At 43.6% G+C, this 20,452-nt stretch overlaps 1 protein-coding gene across 1 annotated transcript in view; it reads right to left on the reverse strand.

The window, feature by feature from the left end:
• Positions 1 to 10,256: 10,256 nt before the first annotated feature.
• The window catches only part of STARD13 (StAR-related lipid transfer (START) domain containing 13), a 113,084-nt gene continuing 102,888 nt past the window's right edge, over positions 10,257 to 20,452 (reverse strand). Inside the window, exons 9-14 of the mRNA XM_012642145.1 lie at positions 18,954 to 19,164; positions 18,187 to 18,301; positions 17,089 to 17,310; positions 16,301 to 16,518; positions 13,222 to 13,398; positions 10,257 to 10,799 (exon numbers count right to left, since the gene is read on the reverse strand). Coding sequence (XP_012497599.1) covers positions 10,682 to 10,799; positions 13,222 to 13,398; positions 16,301 to 16,518; positions 17,089 to 17,310; positions 18,187 to 18,301; positions 18,954 to 19,164 — 1,061 coding nt within the window. The 3' untranslated portion in view covers positions 10,257 to 10,681. The remainder of the gene's footprint in view (positions 10,800 to 13,221; positions 13,399 to 16,300; positions 16,519 to 17,088; positions 17,311 to 18,186; positions 18,302 to 18,953; positions 19,165 to 20,452) is intronic.

Here is a 20,452-nt window from a genome sequence, read left to right on the forward strand (position 1 = left end):
CCACTTTCATCAGCAGCTTTAGGTTATGCTTTACGTGCTTCTCTTCCGCCCAGTTTGTTGGGTGAGTCTGATCACCAGTGACAGCCTGGGCTCAGGTGTGCTGTGGGATGTAGCACACCTAACTAAACTTGGACCGGCTTCAGAGGGGCATCAAGGGGAGAGCTGGTCATCCTCAGGAGGCCTACTGGGTGTTGAGAGAGCAGAAGGGAGATGTGTCCAGCAGCAGCGAGCTGTCGGGGTGGCTGGCAGCAGGGGTGGCAGTGTGGGGGTGATGAGAATATTGAAGCTGAGCAACGGGAGCCACGTCTGAGCGCCCAAGAGATGCTCGTCTTGGAAACTCCCCGAAGTATCTGGGGCCTTTGAGACATGCTAATTTCTGGAAATCAGAACAACTGGGGACTTGTTTTGTTATCATATAGGCATAAAAAAATAAACATTGCAGCAATGTGACTTTCTGACATCCATCCATCCATCCCTTGTCAGTCCTCCTTCCCGACTGCCTAGAAGACGTGGCTGTCTCGCCTCAGCAGGCAGGTGCTCATGGAAGTCATTTGTCTGGGTTGCTGGATTTTTTTTTTCTTCGCAAGGAATAGGCATGCAGCAAATAGATGCATTGATAATTCTCACCAGTATAATTTTAGCAATTCTAGTGGAGCTGGAGGGAAGAAAACAGGATGTCGTTTTGAATAGTTTTCCAGCCCAGGATCTCCTGACGACATTACTGAAAACTGCAAACCCTCCACTGCCCATCTTCTTACTTTGTTTTTGTTTTCTCTGTAGAGCTCACCTGGTCAATTATGTGTCTTGTTTCTTTTATTTTGTTTCTTCTCCACTTAACTGTAAGCGCTATGAGGACAGGGAGTTTTGTCTGTTTGTTTCACTGATTTTATTCATTGTTTTATTCACTGAACACTTAAGACCAGTATCTGGCACATATCGGGGCTCCATACATACTTATTGAACGAATGAAGGAAGCAAATGTTCCCATTTGTTGTAAGAAGATGTCCAGCATTTGTTTATTTCAGAAACAGTCACATTTACTTTTTTGGAAGAACAACTATGTCTCCATTCTTTGTATTATTGGGGAGGGTTAAAGTAGTCAAAACACAAAACGTAAGTTATTTCATTAGCTTTGGAGTACTCTGCACAGAGTTCCTGGGTTATGACTTCCATTCTATGGCTTCTATCATCTTCATGTCCAGTTTTCATATGCCTGGTTCATTTTAACAAACACTTATAGAGTGATGCAATAGAAACATCCTTCCAGATGGAGTTTCAAAATAACATAAAACATGGTCCCCGTCCTTAAGAGCTTATAGTCTAGCAGGAGAGCTAGGCTCTAGATGATCGACAAGAAGGCGGGGGAAGGCCAATGCAAAGTCACTGGGACATGAAGGAGTGGTTGGGTATCACTGGGCCATTAGGTGCATGGTCAGGAGAGGCAGGGATGACATGACTCAGTGAATCAAGTAACATCCTCCAGCCTTGGGCACTCATCACCCTCTGGAATTTCAGACCTTGTGTTCGCCAGAGTTCTCCAGAGAAACAGAGCCAACAGGAGATCTATATGGAGATTTATTATGAAGAATTGGCTCACATGATTATGGACACTGAGAAATGCCACAGTCTTGCTGTCTGCAAGCTGGAGACCCAGGAAAGCTGGGGTTGTAATTTGGTGTTTGTCCAAAGGCCCGAGGAGAACCAATGATGTAAATCCCGGTCTAAGGGCAGGAGAAGAGAACATGAGATGTCCCAGCTCAAGCAGTGAGTGAGGGGAGAAAAAGGGGAAGATTTCTCCTTCTTCCACCTTCTGTCCTATTGGGGTCCTCCATGGATTGGACGATGCCTGCACACACTGGAAGGGCAGTCTACAGTTGACCCTTGAACAACATGGGGGTTGGGGATGCTTGACCCCCCAACACAGTTGAAAATCCATATATAACCTTTGTTTCCCCCAAACTTAACTACTAATAGCCTACTATTGACCAGAAGCCTTACTGATAATATAAATAGTCGATTGACATGTATTTTGTGTGTTATATGTATTATACAGTGTATTCCCACAATGAGGTAAGTTAGAGAAAAGAAAATGTTATTAATAAAATCATAAGAGAAAAATATGTTTAGTATTCATTCAGTGGAAATGGGTCATCATATAGGAGTTTATCCTCAGTCTTCATGTTGAGTGGGCTGAGAGGAAGAGGAGGGGAGGGTTAGTCTTGTGTCTCAGGAGCAGCAGAGGCAGAGGAAGAGGAGGAGGTGGAAGGGAGGGAGGAAAAACAGACATGCTCAGTGTAACTTTATGGAAATCCATCATAATTTCTGTCTGAGTTTTTTGCTTTTTCATTTCTCTAAAAATATTTCTGTATGGTACCAATCCTTCTTCCATCGATTGCCTCAGTTTTGGTGCCTGTGTCATAGAAGGGTCCATGTTGCACGAGAATTCAAAAGCAGTCTTCAATAATCGGAACCCTCTGCCAGATTGTCCAATGTCGGTTTGTTTTTGGCACTGCTTCTTCTATGTCTTCTTCCTCATCATCTGGCGCTGGGTTGGAAGCACTCATCTCGGTCAAGTCATTTTCTGTTAATTCCTCTGGTGTGGTGTCTGTTAGCTCTTGAATTTTTCCAAGATCTTGAAACTCTTCACCCCCCACCTTTGTTTGCCACATTCATGATGTCTTTCGTGATCTCCTTCATTGTCTCTGTTGCAAATCCAAATGTGCAACATCTGGACACAGTTTCTGCAGCAGGAATGTATTGTTTTGGGTTTGATGGCTTTCATGTTTTTTTTCTCTGTCAACGATGGCATCTTCTATGGTGTAATCCTTCCAGATTTTCAGGGTTCTCTTCCACAACGCTGACAATCTTTTCCATGAAGTACCTTGTGTAGTAAGCCTTAAAGGTCCTTGACTTCCTGATCTAGAGGCTGAATTAGAGACCTTGTGTTTCGGGGTAGGTAGATCACTTTGATGCCTTTGGTGTTAAACTCATGGGGTTCTGGGTGGCCAGGGGCATTGTCCACTATCAAAAGAACTTTAAAAGGCAGTCCCTTATAGGCAAGGTACTTCCTGACTTCAGGGACAAAGCATTGATGGAACCAATCCAGAAATAGGGTTCTATTTCAGGCCTTCTTGTTATATAACCAAAAGACTGGCAGCTGGCGTTTGTCTTTTCCTTTCAAGGCTCTGGGTTAGCAGCTTTATAGATAAGGGCAGTCCTGATCATAAACTTGACTGCATTTGCAAAAAACAGTAGAGTTAGCCCAATTTAAACCCCCTGTCTTAAATTCTGATGCTTGCTTTTATTCCTTACTAATAAATGTCCTTTGTGGCATTCCCCCCCACCCCCAGAATAGGGCATTTCATCTGCATTAAAAACCTGCTCAGGCAGATATCCTTTCTCCTCAATGATTTCTTTAAGGTATCTGGGGAACAACTCGTCTGCTGCTTCTTGGTCAGAAGGAGCTGCTTCTCGTGTTATCTTGACTTTTTTTTTTTTTTTTTTTTAAGCCAAACCTCTTTCTAAAATTATCAAACCATCCTTTGCTGGCATCAAATTCCCCAGGTTTAGATCTGATCCTTCACATTCCTTTTGCTTTAAGTCATCATATAATAACCTTGCCTTTTCTCAAATCATATTAGAGTCTATAGAAATCATGCCCCCACATAAAAGCTGCATTTGCAATACAAGATAAGAAGGTATTTCACAAAAAGTGCAAGGTTTTCCTGCCTGCTGACATAGCTGCATCCATGGCTTCACAAATTTCCCTTTCTTTTCTTTTTCTATGTTTCTTTTTTTTTTTTTTACAATGATCCTTAACACTGGATTCATTTATCTTGAAAGGGTGGGCAACTCCACCTGCACACCTCACTCTATAGTATGTATTAAGCAATTCAACTTTTTCTTGTAATGTCAGCACTTTTCTCTGCTTCTTGGGAGCACTTTCATCATCATTAGTGGAACTCCATATGGGTTCCATGGTGTTATTCAAGGTTTATGGTATTTCACAAAACACCATAAAATATAGGAAAAATATGGAAAAGCTGCAAGAGATCACTTTTTACTGAGATAAGCAATTTACTGGAGAGACAACTGCTCACACGGAGGTGATTAGCATCACATGAAGTTTTAAGCAAATACTCGCAACACTTGAGCTCGCTGCAATAGCAACAGGAGGTGACTACAAAATTATTACAGTAATACAGCATGTACTACAGTGAGTTTTACACAGTTATTATTTAATACTGCATCTTTATGTTTGTTTACATTTCTCTCTACTGTCAATGGCACCATATATGATTTGTAAGTGTATGTGTAAATTTTGATATATTTTAATTTTTTATAAAAGATTTGTGTACATTTTGTGGTAGAAAACTAAACTAGTATCTACATATATTTTGCGCATTCATAACATACCTAACTTTTTCTTAATTTTTTGATGTTTCTAGGCTACGAGTTTCTTCTGTGACTTTTTTCAAACTGTTGCAAATTTTCCGATATATTTATTGAAAAATATCCACATGTAAGTAGACCCGCACAGTTTAAACCCATGCAGTTCCAGGGTCAGCTGTACTTTACTGACTCCCCCAATTCCAGTGCTAATCTCATCTGGAAACACCCTCGCAGATGCATCCAGACACCATCTTTAATCTGGGCATTTTGTGGCCCACTCAAGTTAACACATGAAATTAACCATCACAGACATGTGAGTCTGACTGACAGCTGGGCATCTCCCCCTGGCTGGCTGAGTCATCACATGCACTGTGTCACCAGAGCTCATGTGGCCATCCTCTCTCACGTGGCTCCCTCCCTGCCTGCTGCCCACCAGAAACCTGCTCTTCCTCTTTTCTGTCCCTGTATCAGCTAAAGCATTCACCACACACCTATTTTTCCAAGCCAGAAGACTCAGAGTCATTCTGAGCTAATCCTTTTCCCCACCCTTCCACAACCAAGTAGAACATAGATCTTATTAGTTCTAGCTCAGAAATATCTTTAAAAAGCTATCCACTTCTTTGCTCACAAATATTTTTCACCTGTTACAACAGTCTTCTAATTGGATTCTCACCAGCACTCTGCCCTTCATCATGCCAGTCCATCCTCAGCAAAGCCGCTAGTCATTCAGGCTACCAGCCCAAAGCATCTCCTTATTACTCATGGGGTCCTGCACTAACCAGAGAAGGACAGATTCCAGTCTGGCCCTTGGGAGGGGTCTTAGTTGCATGTCTTGGCCATGCTGGAGTTGTGGGCAGAGGCAGAGTGACAGCTCAAGCTTGGCTTGTACAAATTAAAGGCTTCTCCTGGCAGTGAGAAGTGGTCCAGGCTTAGTGCTCTCTCAACACCAGGGCCAGCCTACACCTGCGACAAGCGATGGACATTATCACAAGAGAGGGAGGAATGAGCCTGGCATTCCTGCCTTTCCTGCTGATTTGGAGTTTGTCCTTGGAGATCTCACCAGTAACCTCATCTTATCAGCTCTTGCCATCTTCCGATCATGTAACACCCAGACAGATCTAGTGCTCCCTGGGTCATGGCGCTAAGGATATTATTTTGGTTTTAAAAGTGTCTTCTCTGAGATTGATCAGATGAATACCAAATTTACCTAAATACTCCACATTAAGTAGGAAATGGGGAAAGCAGTGTGTCCTAAAATGAGGGGGAAGGCAGGTTATTTTGGTTTAGCGTCTGCCCAGGAAGGCCAAGTGGTGAGATAGCTCTAATGTTGTCTAACATGGAAACCAAAGGGGTGAAGAAACCTTTGGAATGGCAAAGGTGGGTGCAGCTTCAGATCCCTGCTCCTGCACCTAGCAACAAGCCAAGTCTGCTTTAGTCCATTTTAAGTCTCTATCATCAAAACTAATGTGATTTCACTTCTCTGCCTCTTGGCTCTAGTTTGCTCACTAGATAAAGTCCAAACTTCCCTGACCCAGGTAAGATGTCCCGTCTCTGACTCCCCTGGGAGTCACTGCTGCCTTTGGGCTCTCGTAGACTTCACTGGGAACTCTATATTTGTGAATTCAGCTACCCACTAAAATTTATATGTAACCCCAAATCAATATTTGCAGTGACTTCATGGTCATTTGTGGACATTTGCAGAGCGTCAGAAATTGGAGTCACTGATGTGTGTGCACATTCCCAGCTGAGGTTGAACAATGTCACCTCTGCCTTCTTGTTTCAGCTCTCATACTTTTTATGGCCATGTTTATTTATTACCATGTTTTTCAAATTTTTGTGCTTTTTGGTGGTAATTTCACTATTTAAATGGCCCCCAGGTGTAGCATTAAAGTGCTGTCTGGTGTTTCTAAGTGCAAGAAGGCAGGGGTATGCCTTATGGAGAAAATATATGTATTAGATGAGCTTCATTTAGGCCTGAGTTATAGGGGCTGTTGGCTGTGAGTTCAATGGTAATAAATCAACACTATGGTACCTCCAGAAAAAGGAAGAGGAAATTCACCCATCTGTACATGAGGCTGCTCTGGAAAGTGCTAAAGCGAGACCTATACTATGTGATAAAAAGGTAGAAAAATGGCTAAATTTGTGAATTTATGAGATGACAACTGATATTTTAAAAGTGTGTTAAAAAACAGCATTGTTATGAGGTTGAAAGCCCAAGGATTTACAGTCCCGTTACCCAGGGTCAGAGAAATGTTAAACCCTTCTCGGCTAGGGTTTTATTATAAAGAAATACTGCAGATGACTTATTTGTAAGAAATATATTAATAAATAAGGTGTCTTTATACAGAAACACAATAAAAAGATCATGTAGTGACGGTCATATTGTGACCAGAGGCTCACAGGAACCTAACCCTGTATTTCCCCTAGGAGCAATGGTTCCGTATTCACAAATGCGGTGTTCACATGACTGTAGAACAGAACTACCGTGAATAATGAGAATCAACTGTATATCACTGTTGCTGCTCCACACTATGTCTTCTCTGTACCAGCACCTCTGCCTGCCAGTGTCCCACTCCTGTTCAATGTTAAATACAAGTGTGTCGAATAAATAAATGTCTTGTGCAGGAAAGCTAGCTTCAGAGATGCAGTGTTACTTGGAATTGTGAGCCTCCACTGTGCATGAGGAGGATGCGGGCTAGGAGTCATCCAGGTGGCCTCATGGGTAGGATTGTTAGCATGGAAGTAAACACTACCTTTAAGAAAAATCTACAAAGGATGTCGTCTGCCTAAGGAATGTCAAAGTTGCACATTGTCAGCTGTTCAAACTTCACGGCTTTGCAAAATTACATGCCGCAAGGTCAGGTATTTGAACTCTTTGCGCACTCAGCACGTATTGATTTTGCTTTTGAGTCTGCATGAGACATTCCTCTTGGCTGGGGTCTATTTTATTCTTTTATCTTATTTTCCTGAGAATAAGTTACATGACTAGTTTTTCTGTGACCAAATATCAAAACACAGAAGTAGAACAGTTTCATATCTAAGAATTTCATGAAATGTGTTTGGAATCAAATTTGAGTTCATATGATCCATGTACCCAGGACAATATTTGTAGCCTTGTGGCTGCCAGAATGACAACCATGTTCTCTTCTTTGATATAGGAGAGGAAAAGGGGCCACTGAATTCCTCCTTTGCCTACAATGCAAGTAGAACTTTCAAGTAATGGGAGAAGGTCTGGGTGAGATGAGCAGAGAGCAGAGTTGGGGTAATTTTTATGGGGGCATATCATTTTTTGGGCCCCTGTGGTTTTGGAAGCCTGTAGCTGAGAATGTTTGGGAGCTCCTGCTTATTTAGTTAGGGGTTATATTTGTTGTGTTTTAGAAATAAAGCTCAGAGAGAACAAGTACCAGGATGGAAGGGAAGAGGTTCAGAGTCATTTGTGGCTACTTTTTATGGTCTAGTGGTGCAGCTGTAAGTCATTTCCTCAAATCTCGATTTCTTGTCCACTCAACAAAAATAAAATGTAGCTAACGAGTTCACTAAATCTTTGAAAAAAACATACTATAAATGTGCTTTTGTAACTTTCAGATTTAAGAACTATAAAATGTAAAAAAAACAAAACCCAATCCCTGCCCATTACTTTAATGCCTTAGACCCAGGTTAAGGTAGCCAGACTGTTAGTGAATGTCTATTGATAACAACATCCTTGTATTTGAAGACAGTATTGACTACAAGTAGTACAAAGGAGTCAAGGTCATGGCAAGCTATCCTAGAGAGAGATCTTCCTCAAGAAACAGATTTTCCACTCACAGGATGAATCATGAAAATCAACATCTATTTTATAGAAAATAGGAAATATTTAATATATATAAATTTATTTGCCTTGGCAATTATTTATTTACAATTAATGATTGATACCAACAAATGAGGTAAAAATATACATGAGGTATAAATATAATATTTAAATGCAATATTATACTTTATTTTCATTGGCAAGATAACAATGAATAAAACACTGTGGTATGACAAATAAACTTGATGCATCTTTTTTCTCCTTATTTTCCCTTTTCCTTTTTTTTTTTTTAAAGATGCACTGTGTTGTTATGCAGCAGTGATGTGATTAGTATGTGCATAAAAATTTAAAGATTCAGGTAATTTGAAGAGGAGGGAGTCAGAAATACAATCCTACTTGTTTTTATTTTAAGCATGCTCTAGATCCTTGTTTCTCAGAGTGTGGGTTTCTGGCCAGCAGCGCAGCATTCCTGAGGCTCATGAGAAATGCAGGATGTCAGGCCCACCTCAGACCGCCTGAATCAAGGCTGCATTCTACAAGCTCCCCGGGCGATTCGGTGCATGTTAAAGTTAAACTCGGAGAAGCAGTGCTGCTTTGGGTGATACAGTGCCATTCGTCCTTGTGTGCCTATCGTATTTCCCAAACATGTAGGGTCCCATCTCTGGAGCAGGACCAGTGTTTAGCTAGATTAAACTTCACTAATGATCTTGTCGGTGCGTATAAAGTAATCCAGCATATGTGGTTAAATTTAAGATGTTACGGCCAAAGTGAATTTGTTTTGCTCCCAGAGCATTGCCCAAATGGTAAATTACTGATTTGCTGCCACCTTCTAAGGTAGGCATGAGAATGAAAAATTCCTAGGTCATAATTCAAACAGTATGATTTTTCTCGCACCATACCAAACTCATATGCAGCTTTTTTATTCTTCTCAATAAAATAATTGCACATCGCTGATAACAGAAAATATTACATAAATGCATATGATACAAAAAAATACCTGAAAACACTCCTTTGTTTTTCTATTTTTCCTCCAACATCAGTTGCTAAATCAGATATCAAACTGTTACGGACAACCAAAAAAAAAATCTCTCTCCCTGAAACCAAACGCAATAAGTTATCCTTCTCTCTATAGTTGTTGAAATACAATAAAAAACAACTTAAATTCAACAGCAATGGGTTAAGGAGAGTCAATTGGCTTAGTCTGTACAATAATAAATAAGGCCGGGTCAAATGCATAGGTAGCCTGAAATCGCTAAGGAAGAAACATGGAATTAATCAACCTGATTATATTTTCTAAAACTAATTAAAGAACATAGTTTTCGTCTTATGTTAGTTAAAAACCCTGTCTTTCAAATTGCAAAACTTCAATGAATTATATTTTAAGAGCATAATACATAGCAAAATATGAATTCCCTGAAGCTGTGATGGTCCAGACTCTTGAACCGAATGACCATCGTCTCCCTCTGTGTGGTGTCCAGATTTACATTCAGTGCAATACATTGGTAAGAAAATGCCAATTCACTGTGACCAAATGGGCCACTGGTCAAATACAAGGACATTTAACAACATTATAAAATGTATTTATGAAAACTTGGGACAACACAGAGGCTCCCTTTGGCTGTGAATACGTAAAGGCTATTACCTTCCGCTCTGCTGGGTGAAATACCACTTCTGTTTCAGTCACTGTTGCTGACTCCAGGGGTCCACCGAGGCCTGACGCCTCACTGAAATTGCACCTGGCTGGGCCCAGTGGCAACTCCTAATCTAGCCTTGAATTTGGTGATGACTTCTCACCCACTGCTTTGCTTTAAAGAGAAGTAAATATCGTTTCCCTGGCTTTCTCCCAACACTCTACTCTCAGGTTTTGAATAACAGAAACAAATTATCGACACAGAAGAACCTTTAAATGGCATTTTCCTTTGGTTAGCAAATCTTTGGTTAGACATCAGGGCATTTTCACACCTCGGTATTAGCAGCAGGTTCTGTGCAGCTTAGAGGACAGTGGGAAGACAGGGCCCAGGGCCACCTGGATAGAACAGTGTGAGGAAAGGACTCCCAGGGTCAGACAAGGTCCTTTTCAAAACACTCAATTCTATATAAAATCGGTATTTTACATATATACAGTAAAGATGGAGATATGCACACATATGTACATATGCTATACATACATTTATTTACAGTTAAGAATGTGCTTCTTAGAAGCCTTTAAATAGTAAATTAGGCAATGCACAAGGAATAATCCATTTAATTTTAAGTAATATAGATAAATGTTCAGATTTTAAAAAATATATTAGTAGGGATATAGCCATCTCCAGGAAGGCTAGGAAAGTTCTCAGAAATTCTCGCGTCTTCAACATCCTGACTTCTCAGTGTTTCCATTTTTAAGCATTAACCACGTCCGTCAGTTCCTCTTCGTCTTGTCCTCTCGCGCACACTCTCTGCCACGAGCATTCGCTGTAGCTTCCTCTTCCCTGAGTTTGAGGTCACACTGCGGAAAACTCAGATTTTAGTTTCTGGACCCTCAGCAATGAGGGGTTGGAAAGAGTTTCTAATCCTGGCAACTTCCGCTGCACACAGATGTCCAAAGCCTTTGCTGTACCATTCGGGGGAGCGGCCTCTGCAGGGAAAGAGAGCAGAAAGGAAATGGGAACATTTTTTTCCCAAATCGCAGCAATTTGTCATGGCAGACGGGGCTGTCCCTGGGCTGTGATGACCAGTGCACTCGCATACAACCTGCTACTTTGAATTCCGGAGGACCTCATTCTGTCATCAGGTCCCTTGAACATGTCTTGGCTGCCCAGTATTCACTCTGTCTGTTCAGTATTCATCGGCCAGGGATGGGGACCCTGTGGCCTTAAGGCCATATGTGACCTTCTTGGTCCTTAAGTGTGTCCTTTTGACTGAATCCAAATTTTACAGAACAAATCCTCTCATTTTTATTAATACATTTTTGTTCATCTTTTATATCTATTTTTTTAAATGAATGTATTTAAAATACCATAGAATAAAATGAGTTTCAATGAAATAATCCTCCCAGATTGACCAGCACAATGAGAACATTCGTAAACCATAAGGGCTAAATTGATGGCTGCTATGCTCATGATTTAGTTCTAACTTCCCCTGCCTGACTGGTGCCACTACTGCACAAGGCTGGTTGGTGAGAGTTTATGGGGGTCAAGTATGCCAGTCTGTTATCAGCTTTTGACAATGGTGCATTATGTTTCTGTTTGAAGTCGAATTTGTGAATAAACAGCTTGACGGTATTTTTTAACTCGGACTGCTTACCAGCCCATGATGTCAAAGAAGACCAAGAGAATGCTGAAGGAAGAAAACACATTTTTAAATGAGGATTGGGAATTACAATACTATCTTATTTCTGCTAAAGATAAGATGATGTGCTTGCTTTGTGATACTGCAATATCAACATTAAAGAGATTCAATGCTCATCAGCATTGTAACACTCATAAGGACCACGAATATTCTAAATTAGAGAGAGAGGCATGAAAGGTTGTACTGCAGAAATTAAAAGATGGAAAGCAAAAGAAAAGACAATTCTTTCAAGCAGCAAAAAGACCCGGAAATAATGCCAATGAAGTAATTTATAAAGTAGCTTATATACTCCGGGGGTAAAAGGGAAGCCATTCAGTGATGTAGAAATTGTGAAAGAATGCATTGTCAAAGTTGTAGGATGCTTACACCCTGGTAACGTTTCAAAGTACAAACAACTGTTTCTTTCAAGGAGAACCATACCTGATCAACAGCATGAATTAGCCTTTAACAGAACAGCTTCATGCAATACTTCAAAAGGAAAATATATATTATTCAATCATTTTGGATGAATCAACTGATACTACAGACTCAGCGCTGGTTTTATACTTCATTCAGGTCACAACAGAGGATTTTCTTTGCTACGAAGAGTTACTTGGTTTGGACATTCTTGTAAACAGAACACATTGTGGTTTATTTTCAGCAACTTTCAAGATAAATGTCATGAAGTTGGACTGAATTTGGTAAATTTAGTGAGTGTATGTACAGATGGTGCACCTTCCATGACAGGAAAACACGAAGGGTTTATGGCACAGATAAAAAAAGTATTAACAGATCCAGATGCCCTCATTTCTTTTCATTGTATCTTGCATCAGCAAAATCTCTGCGCTAAAGCTACTATTTTAAGTGACACTTTGCAACAAGTTATAAGTATTGTTAACTATATTCATGCAGCTGCAACATGGCATCCTCAGTTTTATAACATGCTAAAGTTAAAGGATGAGGTATTCAGTGTGGATTTGCTGTATAATTCTAACATGTGTTGGCTATTGCAGAGATAGGTGTTAGCCAACATTTTATCTCTTCAAGAACAGATAGTTACAAATAGTTTTCATTTTTTGAAATTATTACATATAGTAGTTAGATTTTTACAAAATAATGCACATTTTAAGTATATTTGATTGAAGTTTCTTGAATGAGGCCTTATTTGATTACAGCTAAATTAATGTGGCCTTCCAACTTGAAAAGGTTCCCCACCCCTCTACCAACTCCCTGGGGTAAAATGGGACTGAATCTAGAATTTACTGAGAGCAAACTCAATTTATATCTACCCAGACCAGGGACTCGGTTTAACAACATGAATACCTTGAATGGGTTGGATTTAAGTTAGTTTCTTCTCAAAGAAGGGAAACCAGCGGGGGCTGCAAAAGGGGAAGGCATTAAAGAAGTCCGAGAAGGGAACTCAGATTCGCTGAGCATCTACTCTGTGCCGGGCTATATTACTCGTGTGTGTTTCATGGGAGAGACACAGACACATAACCAGGCATAAAACAGAAAATAAGCAAAGCAAAGGGGCTGCAGGAAAAATGTCTGAATTTTAGGAGAGAAGGAAAGAGGGAAAGAGAGAGGGGAGGCATATGTAATCAGGTATGAAAGCATGTTCATGGGAGAAAAGTATAGTGAAATAAGAAATCAAGGTGACGAACAGGGCCCTGGGGAAAGTGCCGAGAAGCTGGAGACCTGCGCCCGCCGTCTCGGGCATCAGCACTTACTTCAGGTCTGTCCTGCAGATGTGGGTCAGTCTTGACTTGCCAGAGCCACATGGCTCTATCAAGTACTGGGAATCCATCACCACGGCACGCACGCCACCCAGGAGCGGGGCTTCCTCGTGCTCCACGGAGAGCGACACCAGGGTGCACATTCCTTTGGGCAAATCAGTCCTCCAGGTCCTGTAGCAAAACAGCCCGCACCTCAGAGTTATAGCTGAGAGAGAAAGAAAAACCTGAACACAGAGCTAAGGCTCACACTAATATATTCCCGTCAAAAACCTGGGCTTGAATTCCAGTGCCAGTTACTTGGACTAAGCTAACGGTTTCCATAAGCTTGTGGAAAGTTTATACAGCGCAGTTCAAAGCAGGATCTCAGCTCTTGGACTCAGAGGCCAGACATGCTTGCAGCTTTCAGACCTGCACTTGGAACTCCAAACCGGGGCCCTGCTCTGCTGCAGAGGCTCCTACCTATTATGGAAGCGGTGATTTTACAGTTTAGGAATTAGGACTTGCTCCATCAGTTCATTTAGCAGACACCTAGTAAGCACATAGAGGAGCCAGGCTCTGAGAAGCCACCGAGGACACAGAGATACACACAGCCTAGTGGGAAAATCTGACAACTCTCAAAAGGATTCTAAAAACATTGTGGCTAGTGCAGTGATAAGGCTATGCACAGTGGGCTCTGGGAACACACAGGGGACCTGGGGGAGGCATCTGGGAAGGCTTCCTGGAGGAGGTGATGCTCAATCCAAGTCTTCAAGGGCAAGTGAACCAGTGATGCTTAGCTCGAAGAAAACAAAACATATGTGGACCTGCTAATTATCTTCAAATACTTGAGTGGCTCTTGCATGGTAGACAGGATAAACCTGGTTGATTTAACACCAAAAGGCAGAGGAACAGGAAAGCACCTTTCAGTTCAGTGTAGAGACTAGAGCTGTCTACCAATGTGCACTATCCGCAAGTGGACGGGAGTCAGGAGCCATGAGAGCGTCTGTGTGGCTACCTCCAACGTCCCTTTCTACCCAGGGATCTGTAATGACAGACTGTATCATTAGAATTCCCGTTACTTACTGCACAAATCCTATTCCCTCTCTTAGTCGTCTCGGTCATGACTTCACCACGTCCTACCACACCAGGGAGAGAAAACGCCATACATGCCCGACAAGAGCGTGGGAATGACCCAGCCGCGCACAGGTGCTCAGCAACTTCCCAACGGCTGTGACCACCCTCTTGCCACGCACGATGGTGCGATAAATCGTGAAGACTGAAAGTTGTAAAGATTTGTGGGGATAAAATGGGAAAATCTTCAGTAACTCTCTAGCTCCTAAGGAGCTAGTGATGGATGTAAAATGAGAGATAAACATGGCAACCCTGAAAGGTGACCAGCCTCGTACGTTCTGAAACAGGACGCGTCTCAACCCCGTGACTTCCTCACCATACTTGTCGCTTTCCACTCCCTCTTATCACACACAGAAGGAATTCTTATTGGCAGGAATCAGGTCTGGTTCACTGTTAGCCATGTGGGGGGCCTCATGGTTCACGCACCTTCCCCTCAAGTCTCGGATCAAATATCTGTGCAGTGAGACTCAGCCCTGACTATGACATTTAAATGCTGCTCCTTACTCTCTCCCTACCTCACTGTTTCCCCCAGCATAAGTAAGCCCACCCCCCTTTATGATTTATTGACTTTCTCTCCCCAGTAAGATATAAACCCCAAGAGAGTAGGACAGTGGTTTGTTGCATTCACTGCTGTATCTCCAGAGCCTGAGACAGTGTCTGGCACAAGGCAGTGATGGAACGTCACACTAACAAACAGCAGGCTGGGGGGACAGCTGGGAGGATGGAAGGAGGGGGCTCCATGCATAGCCTCCAGCCCTCAGGCTCCGATGGAGGGAGGGAAGAGGCACACTATGTCACGGCTCCAGCCTGAGGCTGCCATCCTGCAAGAACTGTTCAAATGTTCAATTTTCTGTGAGAGTGAAAGTGTGAAGGTTACCTCCAGAAGATGACTAATGTCCCAATAATAAGAGTGGTAATAAGCCACCCTCCTAACTGCCCACATTCTCCACCAGGATCCCAAGGATGCTGCGATAAACACATATATTTAGGGAAAACTGACCTTTAAAAGTCAAGGTTGCAAGGACCAATTCCAGAGGCATAAAGAGGACATGTGAAAAGTAACCTTTAGTTTGCCATCAAAACTAGTTTCATAAAGAAACTCTTCTAAATATACACTTGGGAATTTCCTTAGTGGTTCCCTTTACATAGCTGATCTGTGAGATGAAACAAGGTTTGCCAAGGTTTTCAATAAAAAAAGGATATATCGACCTAATTACATTTTATTTGAGTTCTTTAGTACCCTCGATCCCTGTTCTTGCTCATGCGATACTGCATTTGTACTGTGCAAACTTCCTATTGTCATCTGAGCACCCCACTCCAAGCCCAGAGGGCAGGGGTCTGGAACTCAGCCCACAAATCAATCAGAAGTGACATATCGATGGCAGATGCAAGACTCGCCACGCCCTGAGAGGTCCTGAAATCTGACTCTATGTCCAAGTGTCTCAGCATATTTGGACCTTCAGGGCCGTGCCAAGGTTTCCAAGCACGGTGATTAGTTACGAACATTTGAAGTTACACAGATGAGTTTTGAAGTTATACGTACTCCAAGTCTTGAAAGTTTCACAAACTGAAGACTTGGTTTCCCGGGGAAGAAAGGCAAAATCAGAAGAAAAGCCAGTCAGATTCAGTTTACGTAATTTGGCTGAAAGAGTGACCGGACAAACAGCAGCGATTCTTGGGCCTCTCTTCTGAGGAAATGAGCACTATTTATGGCCTAATAAACTGTGTGCTCCGCCAGGACAGGGGCCACACGAGGGCCCAGGCAGAGCTGTCAACTGGGTGAAAGCAGCAGGAAGTTGCGCATAAAAGACAGCAACGTCAGGCTGCGCTGAGGGAACGAGGACCGGCCTGCCCGGGGTTCCCCGCGGAAGCTGGACTTGGGTGGCAGAACCCCACACAGCGCTCTCCAAAGCTCTCGTCTGCTTTTGGAACAGATTATCATAAACCCTGGAGTTGGGCTTACCTGAGAACCACGAAGTCTCTAGAAGGGTGGGGGGCCATGCTGTTCAACACGTACTGGTAGATTTCTGTTTGTCTGTCCAGGGTTTCCACGACCTTCCACTGCACAAAGTCCTCGTCCCACAGGTGACGCTCTCTCAGCACGCGGTTCAAGACCACCGAGGGGGGAGCTTCCACTTCCACAGACGCCTTCCACAGCTTCAGAGGGTTCCCATCACCCACCTGGGGAAAGACGCCATCAGAAGCTGAAGTGGCCACCCGGGTCTAACAAGCACCTCCCACACTCTGCCAGGCGCTCAAGCACCAGCACTGATGATGTGCATTGAAAGAGCAATGCTGCATACCTCAGGTTAACATTTAAAAAGTGTAATCCTGAAGCTTAAAAGAATAATGATGATGATAAAAATAATAACCACCAATGCACGTGGTGCTTACTGTGTGGCGGGCACCATTCTAACCCATTTGATTCGTAAATGACCTTTCTCTGATAATGGTACTCTTACAGTGTCCACTTTGAAAATGAGGAAACTGAGGCACAGAAAGGTGTGTGACACAGCGAAGGGCAGACAGGACTGGGATCCAGCCGTCTGGCCGCGCAGTCAGCACTCTGGTTATATGCAACAAGGTGGCTGAGTGGTCTCTAGACTGGGTCTTTGAAAGGTACATGTGCCTTAACTGTCCACGTGTGTGCCAAGCCCTGTGGACACAGCAGGCATTTTAAAAGTAAGAATAAATTCCTGGTTGCTAGATGTGACTTTTTGAAGGTGATTTTTTTCCAAGCCCTGAGGTTACCTTTTTGAAAGCGAGGTCTGTATTGTCCATGCTGGAGCACACGACCCATCCTTTGAACTTCTCCTTGGCTTCCTTCTGGAGGCCCTGGATGAGATGCTCCAGGTACGTGTGGAAAGTCGCCCCGCTCTCCTCCAGCTGTGGCCCCAGGTCTTCCAGAGTTGGCACATGGATCTCGGCTTCCATGTATGAGTTACGGGACTGGGCCGCCATCTCATGTGGGACCTGGACCAAGGGACGCAAGAAAGAGCCACACACTGAGACAAAGAAATGCTGAGACTAATAGAAAAAGCAAAGTCATTTCACCAACTAAGGTCTGAGCAACAGGCCGAGGCCCACAGGGATGGAGATGTTTTTCTATGATCAGTGCCAAGGCCAGGAGGGGCCTTCCTGAAGTCAGGAAATACAAATACGTTTCTGAGGCTATATTTATCATTCAGAACATGGAAATGACTTCCCATTCATTCTTTCCATTGCCCTTCCACTTTACTTTTAACGTCTTTGTATTGTTTGGCAAAATGTGGGCTCAGACAACTTCATCCACTGCGAATAGACTTCAAGCATATAGACTTGCTACGGGAAACATCAAATAGGACTTAGGAATGAATAGCTTTACCTTTTTAGCACACTTTTCCCATTGACAAATGCCAGCTTTACCACAAACGGTATGCCAGAAGTCTGGTTTGCTTACTTCTTTGACATACCTGTGGCTGTATTCATAAGCTGTCATTGATTCTCAGCCACAAGGATTGCTCAATATCACACACACTCTCGCACAGATGCTGAACCTAATCAAGTCCCAAGGTAAAATCAAATATAGCATAATTGGCCGACTGACCTTGAACCTGACAATGCCAGGTGCTACAACTGCTTGCATGAAAACCATCCGTATGGTAAGCCCGAGTGTCTTTGTCAAAGCCTCGATTGTATAGCTAGCTAGCTCCTCACATTTCTTGGAGGTGAAGACCAGAGCTATAGAGCGTACCATTGTCAACATAAAGTCAGGAACAAACAGATGGAAACCATAAATGTAGCAACCATCCCAAGCGTCTTATCTAGTTCCAAGGGCTACAAGGGAGGCGGTTAGAGCCTTTTGCTCACCTCAAAAAGTCTGTCGCATTCCATGATCATGTGCGCCAGCCCCTGAGCCGCGGCCAGATTCTCATTGAGGTCCTTTTGATCTGGCTTTCCCGTGGCGTATTTCTTCTGTATGACTCTGTAATTGAATGTGAGTGTGCTAAGCAGATCCCACACCAGAGAGCTTGTCACAATACCGAGCTCATCCCTTTTGTTTTCTGTTCATACCCAGATGCTAGCCAGATCCCAGGCTGTCTCATTTCCAAATAAAAACAATGACCACACATCTTAGATATTCCAAATCGGGCTAACAGTCTGTCAGGTCACAGCAAGAAAAAAAAAAAAAAATCTTGGAAAAATACAAGGGCAGGAAGAACCGTAGGGGGAGGAATGAATCTGTTTTTCCAAAGTTTGAAACCACTTAACTGCAAGCTCCTGTGCTTTGGTCTTATGTTAATGTATAGCCTTTTTATTCAAGATTGTAAAATGCTGCTTTGTGTACTTTTTCCCTCCTTCCCACACAAACAAAACAAAACAAAACACAACTCCTCCAGCTTTCTGGACCACCATCGACATTCTTCAAGGCTACTTTGATCATTCCGTGAACCTGAGCCCCATGAATTAGTGCCTCGGAACACTTTCTGTTTATGAAATGGGGGCCGACAAATCCTGAAGTTCAAATGAAACATTCCGTTTATTTATTCATTCATTCATTCATTCATTCATTCCTTCATTCTATGAACTGTGGGGATGCCTGGTCTGGGATTACTATGATGCTGAGAAAAACCCACCTTGGAGAGCTTTCTTTCTTCAATAAATTAAGATGAAAAAGGGAGGGGGCCAGACACACGGCCAGGTTCATGGGCGTCATCTGGTTCTCTTCCACCAAGTTGACGACGTCGTTCAGGAAGCACAAGAGTGTCTGCAGGACCTCCCGGTTCTCGTCAGCCAACAGCAGGATGGCGGCCTGCACGGCCTGCAGCCGCTGCTCCTTGGGGACGTCTGAGGAAAAGTGGGTGGCTGGTCATTAGAGGAACAGTCACAGGAAGAGTCTGCGGGGAGAGGGTGTGCAGGCTCCACCTTCCTGACCTGGCGACACACTCGAGAGTCTTCAGTCACCACCACCAGAGCCGCAGCTAACAGCACAGAAAAGTTCCTGTGCAGGCCTCGTGGCTCGGGAGAGGCAGAGCTGAACCCCAGCCCCAGCAGCTGCATTCCAGAACCCACGGTCTGGATGACCAGGCGGGACTCAGAAAGGGGCACCGCCATCCTGGCAGTTCATACCCTGAGCGACAACCTGCTCGTCGGCTTTCTGACCTCTTCCTGTTCCGGCTGAGGTTGGCGACTGATCGGGGTTCTGTCAACCAGGCTTTCTTTCTGCCACCCTCCCTGCTGGACAGCGTGGGAAGCAGCTCTCAGGACGCCAGCCAGGCACAGTTAACCCTGAGTGGGGTGGAGCTGGCTGGTCCTCTGGCCTCACGCCTAAAGGGTCAGCTCCTCGAGGGGAGGTCTGGTACATCTTCCTCTTTCCTACTAGTCACCCAGGGTTTGGTTTGGAGGATGCATGCTGTTGAGTTCATATAGAGACCCAGTGTCACCTGTCGCGTCATCTTGGGGGTTACGGAAATTGAGGTTATGCCTGGGGAAGAGGAACCGTGCTCCCTAAGGTAATAGGCCCTTCTCAGTCCCGTTCCCCTTGAGGGTGGTGGCGGCGGGCATTGGTCACGCAGGCTTGAAGGGGAATTGGTCCCAACACTATGAGGTGAACTAAACGGAAAAATCACAGCAAATAGGTGTCAGGTGCTGCGTTTTGCTGCCCTCCCCCCACAGCGATGTTTATTTAATGATCGTTTAGTTCTGAGTCCCTGCCCTCAGCCCTCTCACTCTGAAAGAGGCAGTCAGGGGAGCTCACTTCGGTTAACATTGTTGTCTCTCTTAAAATGCCGTGTTCTGGGGCAGCGGTCTCCACAGTAGGGTGTCTGTACTTTCAACGGGTGTGGGAATCACTTGAGGTGTGGGAAGACAACAGTAGAACTTACAATTCTGTTTATGTTTTCTCTCATCCATTAAAGGTACAGACTGGCTGTGCTTTATGATGTGCACCGTGTATCACAGCATATCACAGTGTTTATATTGTTAGAAGTAAATATGCACTCAGGTATTTACTACTGGAGTGCATGACAAAGACATATTTGGAGCTTGCTGCTTCAGAGGGGCTTAGGTGTGACCTCCTGCCAGGGCCCTGGGTGGCCCGGGGTTTGTGGTCCTGTGGGCTGGCGATGTTGGGCTC

Source organism: Propithecus coquereli, unplaced genomic scaffold (assembly GCF_000956105.1).
Source record: "Propithecus coquereli isolate 6110/MARCELLA unplaced genomic scaffold, Pcoq_1.0 Scaffold175, whole genome shotgun sequence".
Taxonomy (NCBI): domain Eukaryota; kingdom Metazoa; phylum Chordata; class Mammalia; order Primates; family Indriidae; genus Propithecus; species Propithecus coquereli.